Source organism: Larimichthys crocea, unplaced genomic scaffold (genome assembly GCF_000972845.2).
Source record: "Larimichthys crocea isolate SSNF unplaced genomic scaffold, L_crocea_2.0 scaffold220, whole genome shotgun sequence".
Taxonomy (NCBI): Eukaryota; Metazoa; Chordata; class Actinopteri; family Sciaenidae; genus Larimichthys; species Larimichthys crocea.
The window spans coordinates 89,382-112,159 of NW_020852928.1; the positions used below are offsets into that span (position 1 = coordinate 89,382).

Here is a 22,778-nt window from a genome sequence, read left to right on the forward strand (position 1 = left end):
GGTTACTGTCCTTGGATGGAGACGTGACTAAGTGTGTGTGTGCGTGTGTGTGTGCGTGTGTGTGTGTCATTCTGTGTTGTCAGGAGATGTTGGACATGTAATGGGCTTTTTCCTGTTTGGAGGGTTCAGTGCTCTTACTGACTGAGGTGCTTATCTTCCTCTCACAGCGAAACACTACCCAAACAGGGTTTTTAAATAGCTCTGGTCCAGGGCTGCACCGCATGATCACATCGTGTCAGGATCACTGCATATAGCCGATCAACAACATATCACTAATAAAAACACTTTGATTGATGACTAAATAAATAAAAGGCGCAATTTATATACCTAATAATACTGCTGGAGATGATTAGGTTCACTCTAATTTTTTCAAGTCAATTTAGTGGTGACAGTTGGTCCTGTGTTTGTGTCAAACATTTATTAAATGTCTTCCATAAGTGTGGAGCAGCTGTGTTCGGGAAAAGCCCCACAGAACTGAGAAGTGAAGTTTGAAAGATCTGACGCTTCAACTTCTACCATGTTTAAAAATAATAATTCTGTCTCTTCAGTTTCTCTGACTTCATAGAAGTGCAATACTAAATCACTACAACATCCTGCAGGGTCACATCTGTCTCTACGGACAAAATCAACTTGGACATTTACAGTATCTATAAGACACCCATCTGTCAATCTCTTAATCCTGCATAACTGTAAGTCTTAATATAATCTGAACAGGTGAGTTGTATATAAATTCACCCTCAGTACAGTTGTCATGAACGGGGAAGTTAGCTACAGAGACCAAAACAGTTTTTTGTACCAGGCTGTAAACATGTTTATTTCTGCTGTGAAGTTGGACATTTGAACATGGGGACTTATGGAGACTGACTCACTTCTGGAGCCAGCCTCAAGTGGCCACTTGAAGACCTCTCAGCTTCTCATGTTTGATCACAGTAACTACGTTGCTGAAATAACTAAAAAACAGTCTGTGTGGTTCCCGCTCTTTTTAAAAAAAACACTACATAGGTTATCAGAAAGTATAGAAGTGAGCTAAAATCAAACTGCAGAACAGAGAGAGGATGTCGATCATCATTTAAAAATCATCTTTACTTTAGTCAATAAACTGAGTATCAGCTGTTGACTGACAAGATGTTGATGTGGGGCACAGCCTGGACCACGACACATGATATTTACATTGACCTGTCATCACACAAGCTTCAACATATCTGTCACTACAGCCAACAGACTGTGGAAAAAGGGAATGCAGCACCCCAAACTGTTGGCTAGACCTGTGTGTGTGTGTGTGTGTGTGTGTGTGTGTGTGTGTGTGTGTGTGTGTGAGAAATTTGGACCAGGATGTGGACTGTCTGTCTGGTCTGTCTGCTGGCCTCAAACCTAACATATACAACTGTTTTTGAAAATCGACTGTTTTACAATCATCATTCTTGCGGAGAGAAAAGATTTGTGTGTGTGTGTGTGATAGTCCTGTATCCAGTCACATACACACACACACACACATCTGCACAGTCTCTTCCTGTGAGTTTCTCTCCTCACATTAAGGCTGTCTGATCTGCTCTTTATGCCTCAAACGTGCTGGTCGACCAGTCATCTGGATCCAAAGCCAAGAGAGGCATACAGTGTGAGCCCCCTTATCCACGTCCGACACACACACTGAGGCTGAAAGAGGTTCAGGGATCCACTAATGTCCTTCTGCCAGAAAGGCGTCACGTGGTAAGCTCATCTTTCTGCCATGGAACAGGAGGACGTGTGACATCAGCTAACCGTGGAGCTCTTCTAGTGACAGAGCTGCTGTTGATTCCAGATCAGGTAGTCCAATCTAATCCAGAGCCAACTCGACTCCAAGTCCCAGCTTTTCTGTGGCGTGGCTGTGTGTGTGTTTGTGTGTGTATGTTTGCGTGTGAGTGTTTGTGTGTGTGTGTGTGTGTGTGTGAGTAAGTGGCCTCAGCTCCAGCTCGTGCTCTGGAGTTCTTGGCGGAGCCAGGATGGAAGCGGTTGGCCCAACCGATTCAGCAGATGCAGCAGCTCCATGTTGTGCTCACGGTAGTACTCGGCCAAGAAGGCACGCGACTGTGCACACACAGACACACAAAAACATGGAGAAAAGTCAAAGATCAGCAGAAGTAGAGTAAAAACAATTGGCTGCAACATGTAAAGGTTCAAAGTGTGATGACATTCTTCAGTCTGTCTTCTGAGCTTTGAAACAATAAATTAGTGTTATTCAATATTTTTCTAATTGTCAAGAAGAAAGTTGATAAAAGGCTCAGTCATTCCCTAAAAACAGCTGGAGACACTCAGCTTGAACAAACACTACACTGACAGGAGAGTCTATGAAGACCCGAGGGTAGCAGAGACCATCTATTTATCTATTTAGTTTGACTTTTATTTGATCTATATTTATGAATTCATCTATTCATTGTATTTCCATTTCCATTTTAATCTGTTACATCATCTTATTTTGTGTGAAGCACTTTGTTTGGATGAAATGACTGAGGTTATTTTGGGACTGCAGCCGAGGGTGAAGCAGTTGGGATGAGAGTCAGCACCTCCGAGTTTGAGGCCTTGGTTCTCGGTGGAATGCTCCCTCCAGGTTGGGAGTGAGTCGCTGTGGACTCGCTTGGACATCCTGAGGGAGCTCCGAGTACAGCTGCTGCTCCTTCGTGTCTAAAGGAGCTAGCTGAGGTGGTTTGAAATCTGATTAGGACGCCCCCCCGTGTGCCTTCCTTTGGAGGTGTTGTAGGACATCCAACTGGGAGGAGACCCTGGGGTGAACGCAGAACCTGCTGAAGGGATTATATAGCCCATCTATTGTGGGAACGCCACAGGATCCGACAGGAGGAGCTGCAATGTGTTGCTGAAGAAGGTCGTGTGGAGAGGCCTGATAAACCTGCTGCCAACGTGACCCAACCCAATACTTCATGTGGTGGAGGATGGATGTAAATAACTGAGTGAGGACTATTTTGTTCAGTGGATTAAATAAACCTCCCGGGCTCCAGTCCCCTTGAGTTATTTTATTTAAAACGTTTAAGATGCAACATTTTCATCTTTCACCTCACCGACACCCTGTTTAATATGTAGTTATGCCACAGCTCCCAGTTGCTCCCAGTGTTGTCATGGTGACACAGAAGCAGTGACAGCACCAAGCGATGCAAAGCTCGAAGGCGCGCGGATCAGAGTTTAGCGCTGAGCGGAGCGCTGACAGTCATCAGTGATATTCAGCGAAGCTGCTGATCTCAGCGTGACGTCTGAAGAACAAGACAAGGAGTCTGCTGTCTGCGGACTCACACTCCATCTGTGGAGAGGTGCTGCAGCTCACACACCGTGTGAGATAGGATCTGTGGCAGCAGGATGGTGTGTGTGTGGGACTGAGTCATCATAGACTACAGTGTGTCTTGTTGATGGGCTCCGTTCATTGTTGTTTTGGGCTCTCATGTTGACAAGAAGAAAAGTATTGAACCAGACTGTGTTCACCTCGAAAACACCCTCGAACACTAAATTACATGTGAGTCAGTGAAGCGGTGTGATGTCGTACCTCAGGACTCATCTCTGGGTACTTCCTGCCTTTACTCTTCCCCAGACATTTGGCTCGACCTCCTTCCACCCGCTGACACCAGAAACCTTTGCTGTCATCGAACCTGCAGGAACACGGCGTGTTACTCCACATCCCTGTGCTACATCAACTGTCCCTTTAAAGGATGGAGCTTCTCTTCATTAACAGTATGAGTGTGTGTGTTACAAACATGAGAGCCTGGGTGTAGTTGAAGACTGGAGTGACACCGAGGAATCTCTGGATCCCCTCCATCACTAGTGCCGGGTTGGATCGCAGCAGGGCCCCATCCACGATGTGCAACTGCAACACACACACACACACACACACACACACACACACACACACACACACACAGCACATGATATCTTGATACAAGGAGGAACTACTGCTGCTTCCATGTAACGGAAAACAGGACAGGTGACTAACAGCTGACATCATAACCATCTGGTTCCATCTTACTGTGTTGAAATAACTGCAGGCAAAGATGAAGAATATGAACACAGTAACAGGAGGCAGGATGTTACAGTGATGTGAGCTCTTCTCTGTGACATCATTCTAGACTGGAGGAAGTAGCTGCTTCACCTGGACCTCTGACTCACCCATGGGTGGACGGTCCTCGTCCTTTATGATAATGAAGTGAATGTAAAGAGCTAACATTACCAATGACAAGGGCAGCTGAGAGCTGTTGGGAGTCCTTGCATTTCCTTAAGATGTTTCTATGCTGAATGGTATCTATGGCAACATTACTGACTAGTGCTGATATTGTTCTTCCAGATGTTGTAATGAGACTAACTTAAGTATAACCTTCATACATCCATTTGCAGGGAATTCATCCACAAAGTAGAGATGTGAGACATTCAGATTATCAGACTGTCTCTATGGAAAACAACCTGGACCGTGACAGTAAGGTAACTGTGTTAACTAAGTGAGGTAACTGGACCGTACTAATGTCCACCTGCTGCAGTGTGTGTGTTACCTGGCTGGGCTGGTAGTGCTGCAGCCAGCGCTCCAGATGAGTAGCGTAGGCCCCGGGGTGAAGGCAGCGTCTCTGAAGCGCCTGCAGGTCTTTGGGGGCAGAGGGGCCTGCAGTCACCACCACATGGAAAGTGTTGTTGAGGGCTGCGGGGTCCTGGTGGGCCCTCTGGTGCTGTGGAGACACACACACACACACACACACACACACACACACACGTTAGAGTGAAGACAAGCTCAGCTTCTCTGAGGATCCTGTACAGTCTGACACGAAGCAGATGATGGTTCTCACCTGGTACCAGGAGTACGCTCTGTCAGACGGGTTGATGAGCACTGCCAGGATTTTGGCTCTGGGAAGCAGAGCAGCAGCTCTCTTCGGAGCGACCTCTGTGTCGAAGTAGTTGGCACTCTTTTCAAACATGAAATCTGTGCTGACGTTGGAAGGGAATGGGAAGAAGTCCATGTACCTGAAGAGAGCACAAACAAACCGTGTGCTTGTTAGCTCGAGCGAGGGAGGATTCACACGTCCACGTAGCTTCACTTCACATTTTAATGAGCTGGCATGTGAATTACTCTAATCTGTGACACTAGTGAACAGAGAAGACTCTTCGATGTCAAACACATCTCCACAAATCATATACAAAAAGAATAAATAAAGAAAAAGTGTTTACACCCTCGAGTCAGTGTGCAGCTCGAGCTCTGTGAGCGAGCAGCACTTTGACACATCCTGGATAAGATGGAGGTTCTAGACTCAGACTGGTCTCACCAGGACATCTTTTGTTTTGAAGCTTTGGATTTATGTTTGGAGGCACTGTTAATTATTCATTCAGTCCAGAGTGGGTATGTTTGCCTTGGCAGCCACATGTAGGTTTAGTGTTCCATCAACAAGCCAGCAGCAGATCCAGTCCTCTGCCGTTCAGCATTGTGAAACAACTGGACTGTGGCTTTTACCCTCCATCTTTAACAGTGTAGAAAGATCATTGTACATACTGTATGTCATGTGATGTTCTACAATTTGAACCTCTAAACTGAACCTTAAAATAACACGTGAAGAAAAGAAGAAACACTGCAGCCATGTTATGTTCAGGCTCTGTACAGTGTGTGCTGTTCCTCTTCTTACCAGTCAATCCCGTTATCATAGTTTGCTCCACTGAAGAACTGGATCTCCTCAAAGGTGGCGGCACTGGGGAAGGAGCTGGTGATTGCTGGGTGGAGGCTCAGGAATGAATGAAGCGCTGTAGTGCCTTTTAGTAAAGAAAAGACAGTGATCAGACTATATTAGTGAAGATGTATGTATGTAGACAAAGAAAGAATAGAGCAGGACATAGCTGTACCTGTTTTCTGTGGTCCAATGATGAGGAACTTGGGGAGTCGGTCACAGGTCTTTTCTTTAGACCAGATATCTTTGTGTCTCTTGTCATGACAAGGGTTCTGAAAAACAAAAACTTGTTTCACCTTTTTATCACATCAAGTGTTGATGTCTTCGCCCTTTACCTTAAAGAAAGCCAAGTCAAATATGTTCTCACTCTCCCCGATTCAGTTTGTAATATTCATAGGTGGGATCTGAAGGAGGGTGTCTGATTTGGGATTGCTTCCCTGCTATTTGGAGGTGATGTGGTTCTGTTGGTTTAAGTGGGCCGTGACCTTCAGCACTCACTGGGGTGAGTGTGCAGTGACTCAGGGATGAGAGTCAGCACCTCAAAGTCTGAGGCCATGGTTCTCTGCTGGAAAACGGTGGAATGCTCCATCCATGTTAGGAGTGAGTTGCTGCCACAAGTGAAGGACTTCAAGTATCTCGGGGTCTTGTTCATGAGTGATGGGAAAATGGAGTGTGAGATGGACCAGCAGGGTTGTTGCAGTGTCTGCAGTACTGCAGACTGAATTATGACTGAGTGATTGACTAGCATGTAAATTAAGAAATACCCAGAGAAATTAAGGAAATTCATCACTATTCCTCTCAAAAATACATTTTATAAAGCTAAAATGTTCAGTTCTAAGTCTTCCCTGTCCTGTAAAAAAATGAATGTACTGACCTGCCACAGGGGGTCTCTCTCCTCAGGGAAGATCTGGAAGTATTTCTCTGCGAGCCGGACAGGGGGCAACGTCTGCAGTCTGAGGTTGGTCCAGCACTGGACAAACTTCACCAGAGACTCGAAGGTGTACAGACCCAGCCGATCGTTGCCGTAGTTGGACAGGTGGGTCATGAAGATACTGATCTGGATTGAGAGGATACAATGTATTTACCTAGAGCTGTTGTCAGAGCAACAGGTCTGCAGGCTGAGTCATAGTCAGGTCAATAACAGCTGTTAACTTTACTGTGATCTCTACAATCATATCTCTGCATATAAATGCAGAATTGCCGGTGAGGGCACGGGGTTTGGAACAGGAACTGTTGTGCTTTCAGTTTGTAGTGTGAGTAGTATTGACCAATCAGGTTTAAGAGGACAAACAGTCTCAACACATTGTGATAAATGTATTCTCAGAACCCGTCATTAAATAAATGACAAATTTAAAGATGCAGAACAAAACATTTTCACTATTTAGAATTAAAAACACACCAGTCCAGATAGGATACATCCATTCAACCTGTGTGATTTGATGTGTGTGTGCCAGAGCTGTTTCAGTTTTTTGAACCAAGTCCAAGTCTCTGAGGTGTGACTTGCAGCTTTAGTCCATCAGTGCTTAGAATGAAAATGACACGCCAAACACTGATACAGAATGGAAATAAAGAAAAACGCCCAGTTGCAAGAAATGATTCAGAACGTCTGAGTGTGTTAAAGCTGAGCTCTGCCAGGGGTTTGTGTGTCTGAAACATTCTTTCTGCTCCTGGTTTTTATCTGAAAAGGTAACTGCTTAGTCTCAGCTTTTAAGTAGAAGTTTTAATACATAGGCAGCCACAATGGATCAGACTTGAAGCAACTCTACGAGTGAACAAACACAAGTCTTTTAGTAGTTGAGTCCTTCTCTACGTATAACATCATAACATGAACATAAACTGTTGAGTACTAATCAGGCAGGCAGTCAAGTCACATATAAGTCCAGTCTGAAGGCAGATGTTGAGTCAAATCCACATCTACAGGTGTAGTGTGTATGGAGGGTAGTTTTCTTACAGGGTTTAGGAGGACAGTGAGGAAGAGTTCTCCTCCTCTGATGCTTTTGTCCAGCTCCTTTGAGCCTCCTGGGTATTCATTGTAGAAGATTGTATGTGTGAACAGACCACACGTCTGTCTGGGCAGCACCTAAAACACACAATGAGATCATTAGTTGTTTGATGTGTGTGTGTGAGATTGTGAATGCGTTTTCTGGTCCACCTTTATGCAATTTTTTTTTTTTTAATAAGTGGATGATATTTTAGCTGGAAAAGGACTAAAGTTGACAATAAGACAGGAATCAGTAATTAGTCAGGGTTAAGTCAATGGAAGACTGGACCCTGGTTATGGAATCGGCAGGATTCCTATACAGTCTGATCCTGTTTTAATCCCTTGTCTGTTGGCACTGCTCAACGGCTCCATTTAACTGCACCAAAACAGTGGAGCAGCACAGTATTTCATTTTTTGTGTAGATTTGAGTGATATTTTTCTTTTTGTTTTGTTTCAAGTGCTGCTCTTGGTTGAAAACAGAATTTAAACTTCTGTTGGAGGTGCAGTAACAACAAATCCCAATCCTATCACAGCTGATCCTCACAGAGAGACTGCCTCAGATACAAAATTAAAAACTACAGGACAATGTACAGCATATTTTATTATTATCTGTTCCACTTCTGTCCTCTGGCAGGTCCAACAAAACATTGTGCTTCAAGGACACCTCTTTCCCTTCAGTAAAAAAATATATCGTAGTCCTGCATCTATACACCACACTCCGTAGGTGTCTTTGTCTGCCTAAGTACTATTTTTATTTATTATGTGACACTGATAATGCTGACACCTTGTGATTTGACTTACTCAGGTTAATCCACAGGTTTTCACACAGAACTATTTTCTGCTCTGCAGAGCTGCTGTGCTTCATTATCACCTCCACATTTACTTTGATTTCTCCCTGAAAGTGTGTCAGTGTGGAGAAACGTTTACACACAGGAACACTGTTGAGATGCAACTGCAGACTGACCTGGATCCCGTTGTGGATGAAGCCACGGCGGTAACGAGCTGGCCTCAGATGGGGGTACTCCTCAGTGCTGGTCACCTTGATGCCCCACACAGACTTCCAGGCCTCGTAGAGCTGGCTGTGAACTGGATAAACCCCAGAGTGGTGCGGAGCCACTGCATAGCCCATATCTGTCGGGATGCCGTGCTCCTGGAGAGAGGGAGGTGTGGGGGGAGGATATGAGGAGGTAGCAGCAGGAGAGGTGGGAAGGTGAGGAGAAAGTTATGAAAGGAAGCAGATGCCTCACCCCATATGCAGGTGGGTACATTTCTAAGAACTGCAAATATCTATAACAGCTCTGTTACACACGTGTCTGCAGTGTATGAGTGCTGCTGACCTGAGCAAAGACCTTGTTGAGCCTCATCTGCTCAGCTAAGACGCTGACGTTGTGAAAGAGGTGAGGCTGCATGTGGCTCCACATGTGAGGAAACCACCAGAAGTCCATCCTGTGCTGCAGAAGCATGTCATCTCCACGATCCTCCTCATCCGTTCCTGACACACACACACACACACACACACACACACACACACACACACGTTGACAAAGATCCAAAGCTGGATTATAAAACAGGAAGCAGTATTAACATAGTCATGTCAGACGCCCAATACCTGTGTGGTAGAACTTTCCAGAAAATCCCAAGTTGAAGGTGAAATTGGGGACTAGTGCTCTCAGCTTGTTTTGAGTGTTGAGCAACGCCTGTGAAAGGATAAAAAATACTCAGTGACAACATGATTTTATCTCATGGTTACTCTAAGAAAATGATCAGCTACTGTTGTCTAACCTCAGTGACCAACAAAGAATAAATCAAATGAAATAACAGTTTTTATGTCCGATACATTTTATGGTGCTGACTGAAAAACTATACATGAATTATTAGCCTATCTAGTTATCAACAACACTTTGAGAAAGTTCTTCACAACAGTAGACAGCAAACTTAAACACCTGAGGAGAACGAATGCAGAGAATTGCAGGAGGTGAAGATGAACGAGCCGCGATCAGCGTTTAGAAGAACACAGAGCAGGATGCATAGAGGAGACGAGAGTCGGTGTGCCTGTTAACAGACTGCAGGCTGTACTGACAAACCACAGAACTGTAGAGTAACAGGTTTCTGTCTGTCACATGTAGTATCCTCTGATAGCTAATAAAGGAAGCACTGAAGCTCCTTCCGATAACATTTAGAGAATTCCAACAGCTCTTATCATGGCGGCTACATTAATACTTCCAGGTGATTTACGCAGTGAGGAACCTTCCTAAGTAAAACAGACTATTGGACCCATGGTGTCACCACAGTCCACCACCCACAGCCTCACAGGCACACACACGATGTATGACACGATGTATGGAGTGAGTGAAAGGCAGTTCACACAGTCCACACTAAGACAACAGAAGAACATCAACAGGCACACAGAGAGGTCCATGGCAGAGAACCGAACTCTAGAAAATGTTCCAAGTGACTGCATCACTGTGGTATCAGTAAACCACTGTGCAGCTCCATGCTTTGGTCAAGCACAAGGCTGTGTGAAACCAAACCAAACCTAAACCAAACCACATGTGAAAGGCGTTTTCCATCGGCATGCTGAGCTGTTTGCATGTTATCCACAATGCACTGCACTACAATCTTCAAAACAACTAAACCACTCCGTCTTCTGCCGAAAAACTAACAGCGTTAGAAAACAGCACATGCTGGCTCTTGAAAGACATTGCCATGGTAACCCAAGTCAATGATCACTCACTTAAAATAAAAACAGTGAAGAGGAGTGCAGGCTGGTGAACATACACATTTAAAAGTAACCAGAATCGAGCGTTTGAACGGCGACTTTTCAAAAAAACTGCTGATTCACAATCAAATCCTTCAATCCTCTTCAACCTCCTCCAGTCCACCTCCTCTGTGCTTCTTTAGCTAGAGCAGTTCAGCAGTGCAGTGCCTCTGAGCTCTAAGATTCTTCACACAATTTATCTCAGATTTTTGCATTTTCAGCTGTGCTTTGCAATTACCTCGTCTTCTGCAACCTTATTGACTGACATCTGCTTTGCATATTTTCAGCTGCATGTGTTAAATGTGTGACATGGTGATGGCATGGTGGTGCAGTGGATAGCACTGTAGCACCTCACAGCAAGAAGGTTCCTGGTTTGAACCTCGGCTGGGGGCTTTCTGTGTGGAGTTTGAATGTTCTCCCCGTGTCTGTGTAAGTTCTCTCTGGGTACTCCTGACATGTACACAGGTAAGACACGACTGTAACAGGTTAATTGGTGACTTTAAATTGCCTGTAGGTGTCAATGCTTGTTTGTCTCTCTGAGTCCTGTGAGCTGGCGACTTGTCCAGGATGTACATATAATGGTTGATCAGAACTCGCCCAACTGTTTTTGTTAACTAAACAAATGTAGGAAATCATCACCTAGTTCATGCACTGTGGTCATACCCAAAGGTACAGGATCCATCAGCATCTCTCAGAGATAGCAGGGACAGACTACAAACTCTGTCCTGAACTTTACATACTAGGGAACCCTAAAGTTATCAACCACATGGTAAAATCTTTAGCTAACTGGGTCCAGACAAGCATCATGATTGGCAAACAGAAAGTAATGATAAAGTGGAAAGATGATGTAGACCCACTATCTCAGGAATGGCTCTCTGGGTAACTGGGTAAGATGGTGCCATCGGAGAAAATATCATGCTGGCTTTGTTTTGTTTTGTTTTGTTTTGTTTATCTGTTGTGTTGCTATCGAGTCATTTGGCCCACTGTCTCTTTAATTTGTTTTATGGTTGGAGGTAGCTTTTATTTACAGGGTCAAAAAAAAAAAGAAAAGAAAATTATTGCAACTTTAAATAGGTCTCCAGACTTGGGACTTTCAACCAAACCACACGCTGGTGATTGTTGGAAAGACTAATCACAACAATTTTGTTGTGAATAAAGTGTGCGTTACGATGAATTAACAAAGCTATTACACTAGTCTTAATTTGGTCAAAGTTAAACTCAGGTGTTCAGTTTACTAAGGCTAAGGTGTATCCGAAGAGTTTCTTTCTTGATACTGAAATGTATCAAACTCACAGTTTGATACCTCTCCCAGTGCAAACGCTGAAATGCAGACATACAAATGCACAAATATATTGTCAGTTGCCTAACCCTAACACACAAATTCTGCCAACTGGGCTCATGGTTATCGAGTTACAACAACGTGTTTAAGTGGTTTACCCTCCATTAAATTAAGTGCCTGTCCTGCTGCCTATCCCCACCTCCTCCACTCCTTCAGATTGCTTTAATCACCATACCAACCAGTACCACTCATGCAGAGCTCTGCTCAGTGTTCATGCAGCCTTCTGATGTAGGCGTGGTGGTGTCGATTTGTCAGATCTAAAGCAATTAACAATATAAAAGACTACAAGAGTGCTCTTAATATACGTCTCCATAGATGAAAGTGCCAGCTTTGTATGAGTCATCGATACACACCTCACTCTATTCACACACACACACAGTTAAAAAGGGAACCGTACCAATAGTTCTTCATTTTTAAATCAACTCAATGTGTCACAGTTAGATGCGGGTCTGCAATGGATTTCATTAACGTGCAACTTTGGTATTTTTAAACCTGGGTCCTACTTCTCTTATCTCCTGCTTCTCTGTGATTTGACTGTTGCTGTTCCTGTGGTGGGCTGTGATCATCTATTCACAGAGGTGATTACACAGACCAGATCAAGTAAAGTGAAGGTACAGAAAATGTTTCCTTTCTCTGTGGAGTCCTTGCCATGATGTGGTCAGACACTTACGTTAACAATCTGAGCCAGCCAGTGGCAAAAACAAGACTTGAGAAGAATTAATGTAATTTGATGACAATGACCTGTAAAAATGAAGATGAAGCCTGTATCGGGCTGCAGGTCACAGCGCTCTCACTTAAAACTGGACCGAATACAAAACTTCTTGCAGTCATTAGTCACAAAAACAAGTGTAGGAGCCAAAATGTGTGTGTATAGAGCTTGTGTTATTTATTTGTTTAGATGGCACATGTGCATCGCTATCATTTCCGGGAATTAGCACACACCTAGTGTCACCTTATTTTACCTGGTGTGGCTCAAATATTTTCTGTTATACACCGTCCCGTCTAGTTTCATTACGTCATACCAAGTTGTTTGTTATTCTTTTGATAAACACCACAAAACACATTCAGCATACTATGGATGCAGTGTGTGGATGCACTGCTTATTCCATGAATTTTCAAAGTTGGAAACTTTCCATGGGAATTAAGGGAATTTATGGGAATTTATGAGAATAAATGGGAATTAAACAGGAATTTACAAAATTGAAGGCTGGCCCCTAACAGGGGAAAATATATTTTAGCATAATCTTGACTAAAACAACCAGATTTCATGCAGGTCCACTTGAATATCTGCTATTCCTCAGTCACATGAACATAGCACACTGCTTACTGCAGGACTATTGAGGCCACGCCCCCTACCTGCACAGGTGATTTCTGTAGCTGGACCACACTTTAGAGCCCAAAGCACACAGAGACTATTGAAGACACACATTTGAGCTTCTGGACTACATAATATTGTTCAATAATATAATTTAAACTAGATAAAGTTCTACTTACAAATAAATCTGTTGAAATGTTTTTTAATTGTTTTATTTAGCATGCAAAATCTTTAGATTTATGTTTGGATGTGATATTTGTTTTAATTACCCCATACATTTTCAGAATTCCCATGGTTTCCGATTTGGAATATTTCCAAAATTCCCCAATTTAACTTCCTATGGAAAGTAAGACATTTACCGGAAACTTTCTGACCCTTTGCAACCTTACTTTGTGTTTGGTCTCTACCACTTCCTGAGGGATATATCTTTATCTCAAGTGAATGTCTAGACATTTGTGGTGACAATGAATAACAAGGCTCACCCACCTCCACATCTGACACCTTCATACGGGTTCCCTCTTTGCCAACGAATATATCATCCACGTCCACCAGGATGTGGCGGTCTAAGGACAAACACAGTCTCTTTCCTGTCAGGTAGGCAATGGCATCCACAAACACCAACTTGTGAAGCCAATAGTTAAGGTTGTTCCCGAAGAGGACTCTTTGAATGCCATCATGGAGCCCTAAGTCCTGGACCACTGTGGCATGGAGGGCCCGCAGTGGGCTGGGTCCAAAATGTGCCAGTACATCAGACGATTTGGTACTGGCCAGAAGCACTGGTTCATAGGTAGAGTGGTTAGATTGGAAAATGGTCCAGTCATCCCCTGGTAAAGAGCCCTGCTCGACCTGATTGGGCTTGGTGATGTAGAGTAGAGGAGAATTGGGATTGATCCGGTAGTCCCTGAGTCCCAGGTGTGAGTGTAGAAAGAGGGGGAAACCTTTGAGCTGTGCGCTGAGAAGCGAGTTTTCATTAGCTTTGAAGAAGCCAATGACACCTACTCCATACTCAGCACAGTACTTGTCCAGCAAGTCACGATTCCATGCATCCAGATTGACATATTTCAACACATTTTCATAGATGATCAATGTGTAGCGTCCACGGTTATGCTCCGTCAGTGTGGGCATGTCACCTTTACCAGGAGCTATCTCTGTCCGGTAGTGAAAGCGGCTAGACTCTAAAATGGCTACAATCTCCTGGCCCAGCTGGGAGTAGATGCTCTCTACAAACACCAGAACTACCGGCTGTGTCCTAGAATTGTCCACTGCTTTCACCTGTCGTAGTCTGCCCTGGCGTGAGGGGAGGAAAAGCGGAGCCCTCTGGACACCTGGACCTTCTCCGGCAGCCCCGGTACTCGCTCCAGGTGACATCCCCCCTCCCCCACCGCAGTCACTGAAGGGTAAAGGGGGGGCCTCTTTGATTTTGGGGCTGTTGGAGACGTAGTAAGCTAAGAAGGCCATGGACAGCAAGCAGAAGATGATAAGTGCCAGGATGAGGCGGTGAAGCTCCAACTGGCGGACACCTCTCATTAGCTTCCACACACCCAAGCCTGAACCTACCATGGTGTTGGAGGGGAGAGGCAGGACTGGGCAGCAAGCAGCAGCAGTGAACAGGGGAGGAGAGCGGAGAGGTGGAGTAGGAGTGAGGGGAGGAGGGAGTGGAGGCAGAAGATCGAGCAGTAGATACTGGCACTGAGCTGTGCTGAGGAATAGCCATTTACACTAGGTCACCATGGCCAGCATCATCCATTACCTGCTCTCCACTTGTACCTCTGCAGTGCAAGAAACACTCTTTGATGACTGAATGGGAAGTGGGACAGGAGGCAGGGAAGGATGGATGATTATTTGATGGATGGAATGTTAAATTATCTGGGAACTGAAGGGAGAAAAATGGAAGTTGGCTGAATAAAAGGTGACACAGAAGGTTTCTCTCTAAAGACCCCTTGGTTCCTGAAGATCAGGTCCAGAGTTCAGCCCGCTTCCTGCTTGCTCAATTCTCTCCTTTAAGCAGCTGTGCAGGTGTCTCTACAGTACATGTAGATGTGTCCATCTGCAGGTGTTTATGCAGTATGTCTGTGCTGGTGGTGGCCTGTGCTCTGGGGCTGGACCCCCTCAGGCCACCTGGCCTGGACATCCCAGAAAGAGACACCTAGAAGATGAGGACAGAGAAGTGTGAAGAAGACAATGTGAAGGGTGTAGAGGACTGTACTCCAGAAAAATGTAAAGAAAATGCTTCTCCATCTGTGATGGGGAAAGGTGTGCAAATCTCACCTGGAAAACACTGCAGATCTGAAAACCTTCTGCTCCAAATCTGGAAAACCTCTGCAAGAGAGAGGAGAGGGAGGGAGGAAAGAAACTGTAAATCTAGATTATTTTATAAAGGGCAAACAATAACAATAAGTTTCAAGCCTGTTTATTTTAGACAACAGCCAAATCCAAGAAGCTTCATACATTATGCGCAAAAGACATGAACATAGAGCGCGGCCTTGTTGAATTTTGAGGTAGCGGCAGCCTGAACTGTGGTAGAGTAGTGTTCCGACAGGTGTCAGTTGGATGGGTTAAAAGCGAAAGAATAATTTCATGTATGTAATATAACATGAATAATAAAGTTTCAACTTAACTTAGTTACTTGGGTTGACTTGAGGAAAAAGGTCATTCATTTTCTGCAGAGATACCTTAGCTAACAGACAGATGGAAGACTTAAGACATGATTGACCCTGGCTGAATAAGCAATACATGTACTGACACTTGTCTTTTCTGATGTCCAGTGCGCACTGCTGTACAAAACATCCAATCACTAAGCTTAAAATTCTGCTAACAGCAAACAGAAGCTAAAGATTAGACTAAACTTACAGATCCACAGTTTAAAAATCACTTTCAGGTTCATGCCTCTGACTGACTTCTTCTTCATAGCAATAGCGGCCAAGTATAATGGGAATCATATTTAGAGCGAGCAGCCATAGCAAACAAAAAAAACCTAATGAATGCCAAATCATTTAAACTTATGGACATAACATGAAACTTATAGTATGGTTAAATCATCAAGGAGACATGAGTATTGAACACACAGAGGACAGAGTATGTGCCCAAACTGAACTAATGGTTAAGTAACACAAAGAATATGATCTCAAATACTTTGTGCCACACAAAGAAAATCAGAACAGACAATGAAAACTCTGATGCTTACCTGCTTTTTCTATTTATTTATTAATTCATCAAAGTTTCAGACAATTAAATGATCACCCAGAGGAAGTATCCTGTATTAGTGTGTGTGGTCCAACCACTGTCATTCTGCTATGAATGGGAGACAAAGAATGTGCTGCCTTTGTATGAGTGTAGTAACCCTACGTGTGGACGCGTGCACACGCATACCTCCATTCTTTTGGCTCGCAGTGCTAATTAACGAACTGCAGCAAATGGATGCTTTGAATACTGTGAGGAATCACTCACACATATACACACACACACTCACACAGAGCAGATAATACCACGGCCTGCAGAAGACCCATTCTATTTGGGCTTCAGTTCATTTTGTGTGGTGGACTGTGTGTGTTCATCAGATGTGAACACACAGTAGAATGAATGGATAAAGGCTGAGGTGATGGATCAAACTTAATTGGATGGAACACACACACACACACACACACACACACACACACACAGACAGCTGGACCCTGATGAACTCCATTGATGTTCAGGACAAAGAGGTGGTTAGGCTAACTATTAAAAACACATCTCTGAGCACACTTTACTGTTTGCAGCAGCTGTGCTGAAAAAAAATCTGGTCCTGAATAAACCTGTGTGCAAATAAACTGAATCATGCTTGCAGTGTGAAGTCCATTTAGATACCAAATATTGATCAGATTTGAATGCCTGCTACCTGGAGTAATGCTGTGAAGACTAACTAAGTGGTATGACCTGCTGAGAACGGGAGAATGGGATTTGTTCCATAGGAGTTGGAAAATTAGTAAATAAAAGAAAGCGACGAGATGGGAGAAGATCTTAAATATCTACATTTAATGACAGAATATTTAGCTGTTGTTTTTTTAGAATGCATTTGTTGTTGTTACAAAACTTGACTTACTTTAGAGAGATTGTATAACAGCAATAATCCATGAATAGAAGAGTTAGTAACACTGACAGTATGAGTATGAATATGTGGCTCTGGCTGTCATCTTCTTGGCAGTCCGTCCTCTTCCGCCTCCTGGCTAATCTAAAAATTGGCAAAGACTTGGATCATCACTGCGACAAATACATAATAACTCGAACCCTACAGCTCTGACACTGTCTGACCAATTCTACAATTCACATTTAAAGCTGCTGGCTGCAGCTGGCACTAGGCAATAACCTCCCATACATAATAAAAAGAAATTCCAAGGTGATGGCCATGATTTTTGCCAAGGAAAATTTTACAAGCTTTACATGACAACAGAAGTGTGTGTGTGTGTGTGTGTGTGTGTGTGTGTGTGTGTGTGTGTGTGCTGGTTTCAAAGCCTTCCCTAAATAAAAAGTCTGGCATGTGAGTGACACAGCCAAGTGTCACAACTGACATTAATAATGCACTGCGATCACAGAGCTCCATTAATGATTCATTAACTGTACTGTACTAACACACCTTCCCTCATGTACTGTACATTCCCATTGCCCTGCTGGTTACTTCAGCACACACTCAGCGTTCACTTTGAGTTTGACTGTCTGCTGAAATCTGTCATCCACTTTTCTTGGCTGAAAACCAACAGAGCCACTGTCTCAACTGGTACATTAGTCACAAACGATAGACAACTATGTAATTAGGGAAGACACTTAACCCCCCCACCACCCCATCAATACATGGTAAACTAGCCGTGTGAAATTCACTTCGCAAAGGTAGAAATTACTGCAGAGCTGTAACAATAGACTGCTCTTATTTTGTCCACACACAGCATCTAAACACTACCAAGAGTATCAAGTGGTAAATTTGAATACACACTCAGCCGCTCCCTGTCTGAGGCCTACGAGCGCTGCATAATGAAATGCCAGACAGACACAGACTGATAGGTTGAAGGTGAGGAAGACGAGGGGGAGGAATAGATAATAAATGGAGTGCGGGAGGCTGGAGGAGCAGTATGGGGAGACTGCAGTCATAATGAGCATCTGGTGTTTAATGGATTACTGAGTGGAGCTGAACACTCCTCTGGGATCCACAAAGACAGACCGGCAGCAGCAACAACAACACTAAAGAACCAGGACAGAACCAGCAGGATGGAGGGCAACCAAGCTCATAATGTGGTGCTGATCCTGAGGGGTGTGTTAATAAATTATCAATGATCTGCACATCAGGTCTTAATATTTCCTGTGAAGTGGTAAAATATTTGAGTGGAGGCAGTGGGTGAGAATTCAAAGGTCAGAGGTCAGCTTCATTTCTGCCTGTGGTCAAAGTTTACAGTATTAGAGGGAACAGCCAGTCATACTACTGGACCAATAGAGTAGAATGAGACCAACAGGACTTTTGCTGCTGTTGAAGGAAACTGTGTTTATAAATAGGATGGCGTATGTGTGACATCACCCACAGTTTTCCCAAGAGCCATTCTGAAGCTCAGATCTCTGGCTCTGGCCACCACCATGTTGGTAGTGCTGGCGCTTCCGCCTCCCAGTTAATCTAAAATGGCCAAAGATGTGGATTATTGCTGACCTGATGCGGGCTGAATGATGCCTGGTTGCTCAAACAAGCCATATGTAACGACACCCACCTGTCAATCGAGGCGTCCGCTCTGTTAATCCTGCATAACTTTAAATCTTAATATAATGTGAACAGGTGAGTTGTATATAAATTCACCCTCAGTACAGTTGTCATGAACGGGTAAATTAGCTACAGAGACCAAAACAGTTTTTTGTACCAGGCTGTAAACATGTTTATTTCTGCTGTGAAGTTGGACATTTGAACATGGGGACTTATGGAGACTGACTTGTTCTGTAGCCAGCTTCAAGTGGCTGCTTGTGGCTGCTTGCTTCTAACCTACATGTGTTTATTTTAATCAAAGAAAATAAGAATCAGAAAGTAAGTCAATGAACTTTGGTTGTTATTGTAACACAGAGTATCATTGTGAGAGGACAGGAGGTATGGAAGCATGTGAAAGGGTTACTATGGGCTGAAATATGTGCCACCAGAAACTGAATTTGAACCATTTATATTTGAATTTGAATTGTGTAACTTGAATAATTGAATAATAAAAAACTTTGGAACTTAACATTTAGTTCTCACAATTCAAATTCTCTTTTCTGTGACAAACATCCAGGTACAGGCAGAGCACTAGAGCGCAGACACACAGGACACCTCTTCGGTCAATCAGCACCTACGCGTGCGTGCGTGCGTGCGTGCGTGCGTGCGTGCGTGCGCCACGGCAGTTGCCGGTGTCTGGGAAAGTTATCACTGCCCTGCCACGGCAACTGCTGCTGTTATGGGCATTTGCTTTTATTTTTTATTTTATAAAACGGTCATCAGAGTTGTATTAGACTCGCTGGCAGTAGCATTTCCAATACGTGATTTCTGCAATAATTTGTGTTTTCTTAATTAATCTCTCAACAGCTGCCACTGATAGCCACGGCAACTACTGCTGCTTTGATCACCTGTTTTTATTTTTTATAAAACACTGTTGTATTAGACTCGATGGAAGTAACATTCCATCATGTGATTTCTGCATTAATTTGATTTAATTAATCTCTCAACATCTGTCTCAACTGGGGCAGCTGCCACTGCCAATCACACCTATAGACCCCAAATCCCAAACGTGTATATAAAGCCTGCTAGTCTACATTTCTCAGTGTATCGCAAGATCCTAATTTAAAATCCTGCACTAAGGGCTTTCTTTCCCAAAAATGTCTTTATTAATTTTCAGACACTTAACACATACATATACATATAACTACTGAGGCTTCAAACTGTGCCCCAAACGTGTAGAACCGTCTTCAATTCACGAACAAGACATAACAACAAAACGGCAACCCAAATAAAAAAATAAGAATCACTTACGAAGAAAAGGAACTTAAATACACAATACAAAGATTACGTAAGTAAAAGTTTTTAAAAAATTTAAAAAAATAAACAGAAATACAAATGGGGGAAAATAAGTACAAAACCAACCATACACTGATCCTGTTCACAAGGGTGCATTACATAAATTAGAAAGTGGTCAATCTACTCCAGACAGTAATCATTTTCCCAAATGAACTGCAGAGGGCTACTTATAGGTCAGGCCCAGGTGTTTTCACCAAACCAGACAAGTCTTTATTTGAAAGAAAATTTCTAAAGGGGCCCAAGATGTTATCAAAAATGGGTTGTTTACCTTTGATTGCATACGGAATCTTTTCTAAGGGCAAAGTTGTTGTTAATTCAGAAAACCATTTACCTATCCTTGGTCTATCCACCTCTTTCCAAGCTAATGGAATGACTATTTTGGCCTATATCTAAAAATAATCTATGCTTCTTTCCTATGTTACAGTTAGCTGGGTAGATACCCAATAGGAATATTTTGGGTATGTGTATGTATAATTTTCAATACACTGTTTCACTTCTTCCCAGAGAACACTGCCACAAACAATGAAAAATCGTGCCCTTTTCTTTGTCACATTTTATGCAAACATCAGGTATAGCGTTATTGAATTTATTCAGTTTAACTGGAATCATAAGAACGCATTAGCCAGTTGTACTGCAGAAATCTTAAACGGGTGTTCACTGTTTGTAATTGTGCCTTGGTACATGCCTTCTCCCACTCCTCAATGGAGATATTCTCCTGTAGGTCCTCTCTCCAGGACTCGAGCTTATTTACTCAGGATTCTGAAGATTCACCAACCAATTTATTATAGATTTTGGAGATCAAGCCCCTTCCCACTAAGTGCTTTCTACTATTGAATATATTTGAGAAAATATGTTGTTCAATTATGCAATCATGATACACTATAAAAGGAAAAAGATCACTGTAGGAGCCATGAAGGCATACATGGTGGGTAGATAGTAATTTTGTAGTTTATCTTTGGGTTATTTTGGTTGTTATTATTTGTTCTTTTTAAACAAAAGAGGGAAGTAAAGTTGTTGGTTTGAGTCTCAGTGTATCTAAACTTATTGAAGGCTGATCAAAGGAAGAAAATGAACCACAACATCTGGCAAGCTGGCAGGGAGGTTACATCTCTATGCCGAAGGCACACCTGATCACCAGTCAAGATGAGGAGGCTGTCAGATCATGTAACCATATCTTGTGAAATTCCAGTAACATGGACTGTGTTCTGGTTACGATATGGTTACTACTGCTGAGAGCAAATATGTATAAAGTGTACTGACTTGCTTGGACTGGCTTTCCCTCCACTGTCACAGACCTTCAGCTCCACATTGCTGGGAACATCTGAAAAAGCAGAAAGGACAATTATTACAAACATACAAACGAAATGTTTACAGTATCTTAATGTGCTTTTTATATACAGTGAATGTTCTCAACATTGGTGTTTTTAAGATAAAATATAGATTTATCTTTGCTTAGCTGTTCCTGTTGCAACAATTTGTCAATAATTGTCAACAATTAATTGCAATTAATTGTTTAGAGTTATTTCTTTAAAAAAGGCTTCTCACAGGTTGTGCTTCCTTTCGTCCTCTATGACAGTAAACTGAACATCTTTAGATTGTGGACAAAACATGTCATGTGAGGACGTCACCTCTGGCTTTGGGAAACACTGATCAACATTTTTCATAATTTTTGGACATTGTATGGACACAATGACTGCTGCTCATTAACCCACACCTGACCAGTGAGAGCAATTTGGGGTTCATACATGTGGACATGTGGAAAGCAGATGGTGGGAATGGAATCACCAACCCTGTGATCAGTGGATGACCTGTTCTCTTCCCCCTGTGGCTCAGAATGGTCATCATAACCATTAGAATGACAGAACATTCTGCTGGACTAATGAATGGTTTGCTAAAGGCCTCAGGCTGAGGAGGGGCTGGTCAGTGTCTGCTTCACAGGTCGCAAGAATTCAACTTGTTTTCAGATACTCCGATAATTAGGCTTAAATGTTACATAGAATTAGTGCTCCTTTTTAGTTCACAGCATCACAAGCGCTGTAGGAAGTCTGTTGAAATGATAAATGTCGGTGGCAGCCAGTCGTATCAGCTGTCATTAACTAACATTAATTCTGTGAATAAGATGGCAGGCCAATTTCAGCCTGAGCTGGTCTACAAAATAATAAAATGACTCAAAGGTTTTCAAGTCAAAAATACTGTTTCCTTTGGCACGTTTCCTTGTGTCCAAGGTGATGTCATCACATTGTTTGTTTTCTCTGACCAAAAATATTCAGTTTCCATCACATAAGAGTATTATTTAATAAATACCGTATTTTCTGCACTATAACACGGGACTCACACAGGAGGCGTTACAGCAGCGGAACGGCAGCGCTGCGGTTTAGCTGCGTCTTTTGCCCAGCGTCAACTCACACCGGACGCGTGTCAGCCGCGGAGCGGCAGCGGAGCAAGCCGGCCGTATTCATGCAAGACCACAAGATCACGCGAGAATCCTGGACATATGCGAGACCCCGCGATAAACAGTGTATAAAGAAAACAACAACAAACAGCTGACTTTGCTTCTCTGATGTGGAGGAGATTATAAAAAGCATCTGTTGTGTCATAAATTATTGTGTGTTGTTCCAGTTCAACAATTAGTCTCTCGTCGTTCATATTGAGACCCTTT

The 22,778-nt window shown here is 43.1% G+C and overlaps 1 protein-coding gene across 1 annotated transcript in view; it reads right to left on the minus strand.

Moving 5' to 3' along the window:
* Positions 1-987: 987 nt before the first annotated feature.
* Positions 988-22,778, minus strand: part of ndst2a (N-deacetylase/N-sulfotransferase (heparan glucosaminyl) 2a) — a 32,101-nt gene continuing 10,310 nt past the window's right edge. The window contains exons 2-16 of the mRNA XM_027275840.1: positions 21,380-21,440; positions 15,337-15,387; positions 13,555-15,214; positions 9,266-9,353; positions 8,994-9,148; positions 8,621-8,806; positions 7,627-7,755; positions 6,550-6,732; positions 5,851-5,947; positions 5,637-5,760; positions 4,809-4,983; positions 4,521-4,691; positions 3,735-3,844; positions 3,527-3,629; positions 988-2,064 (exon numbers count right to left, since the gene is read on the minus strand). Of these exons, the coding sequence (XP_027131641.1) occupies positions 1,939-2,064; positions 3,527-3,629; positions 3,735-3,844; positions 4,521-4,691; positions 4,809-4,983; positions 5,637-5,760; positions 5,851-5,947; positions 6,550-6,732; positions 7,627-7,755; positions 8,621-8,806; positions 8,994-9,148; positions 9,266-9,353; positions 13,555-14,628 (2,721 nt within the window). The 5' untranslated portion in view covers positions 14,629-15,214; positions 15,337-15,387; positions 21,380-21,440 and the 3' untranslated portion in view covers positions 988-1,938. The remainder of the gene's footprint in view (positions 2,065-3,526; positions 3,630-3,734; positions 3,845-4,520; positions 4,692-4,808; positions 4,984-5,636; positions 5,761-5,850; positions 5,948-6,549; positions 6,733-7,626; positions 7,756-8,620; positions 8,807-8,993; positions 9,149-9,265; positions 9,354-13,554; positions 15,215-15,336; positions 15,388-21,379; positions 21,441-22,778) is intronic.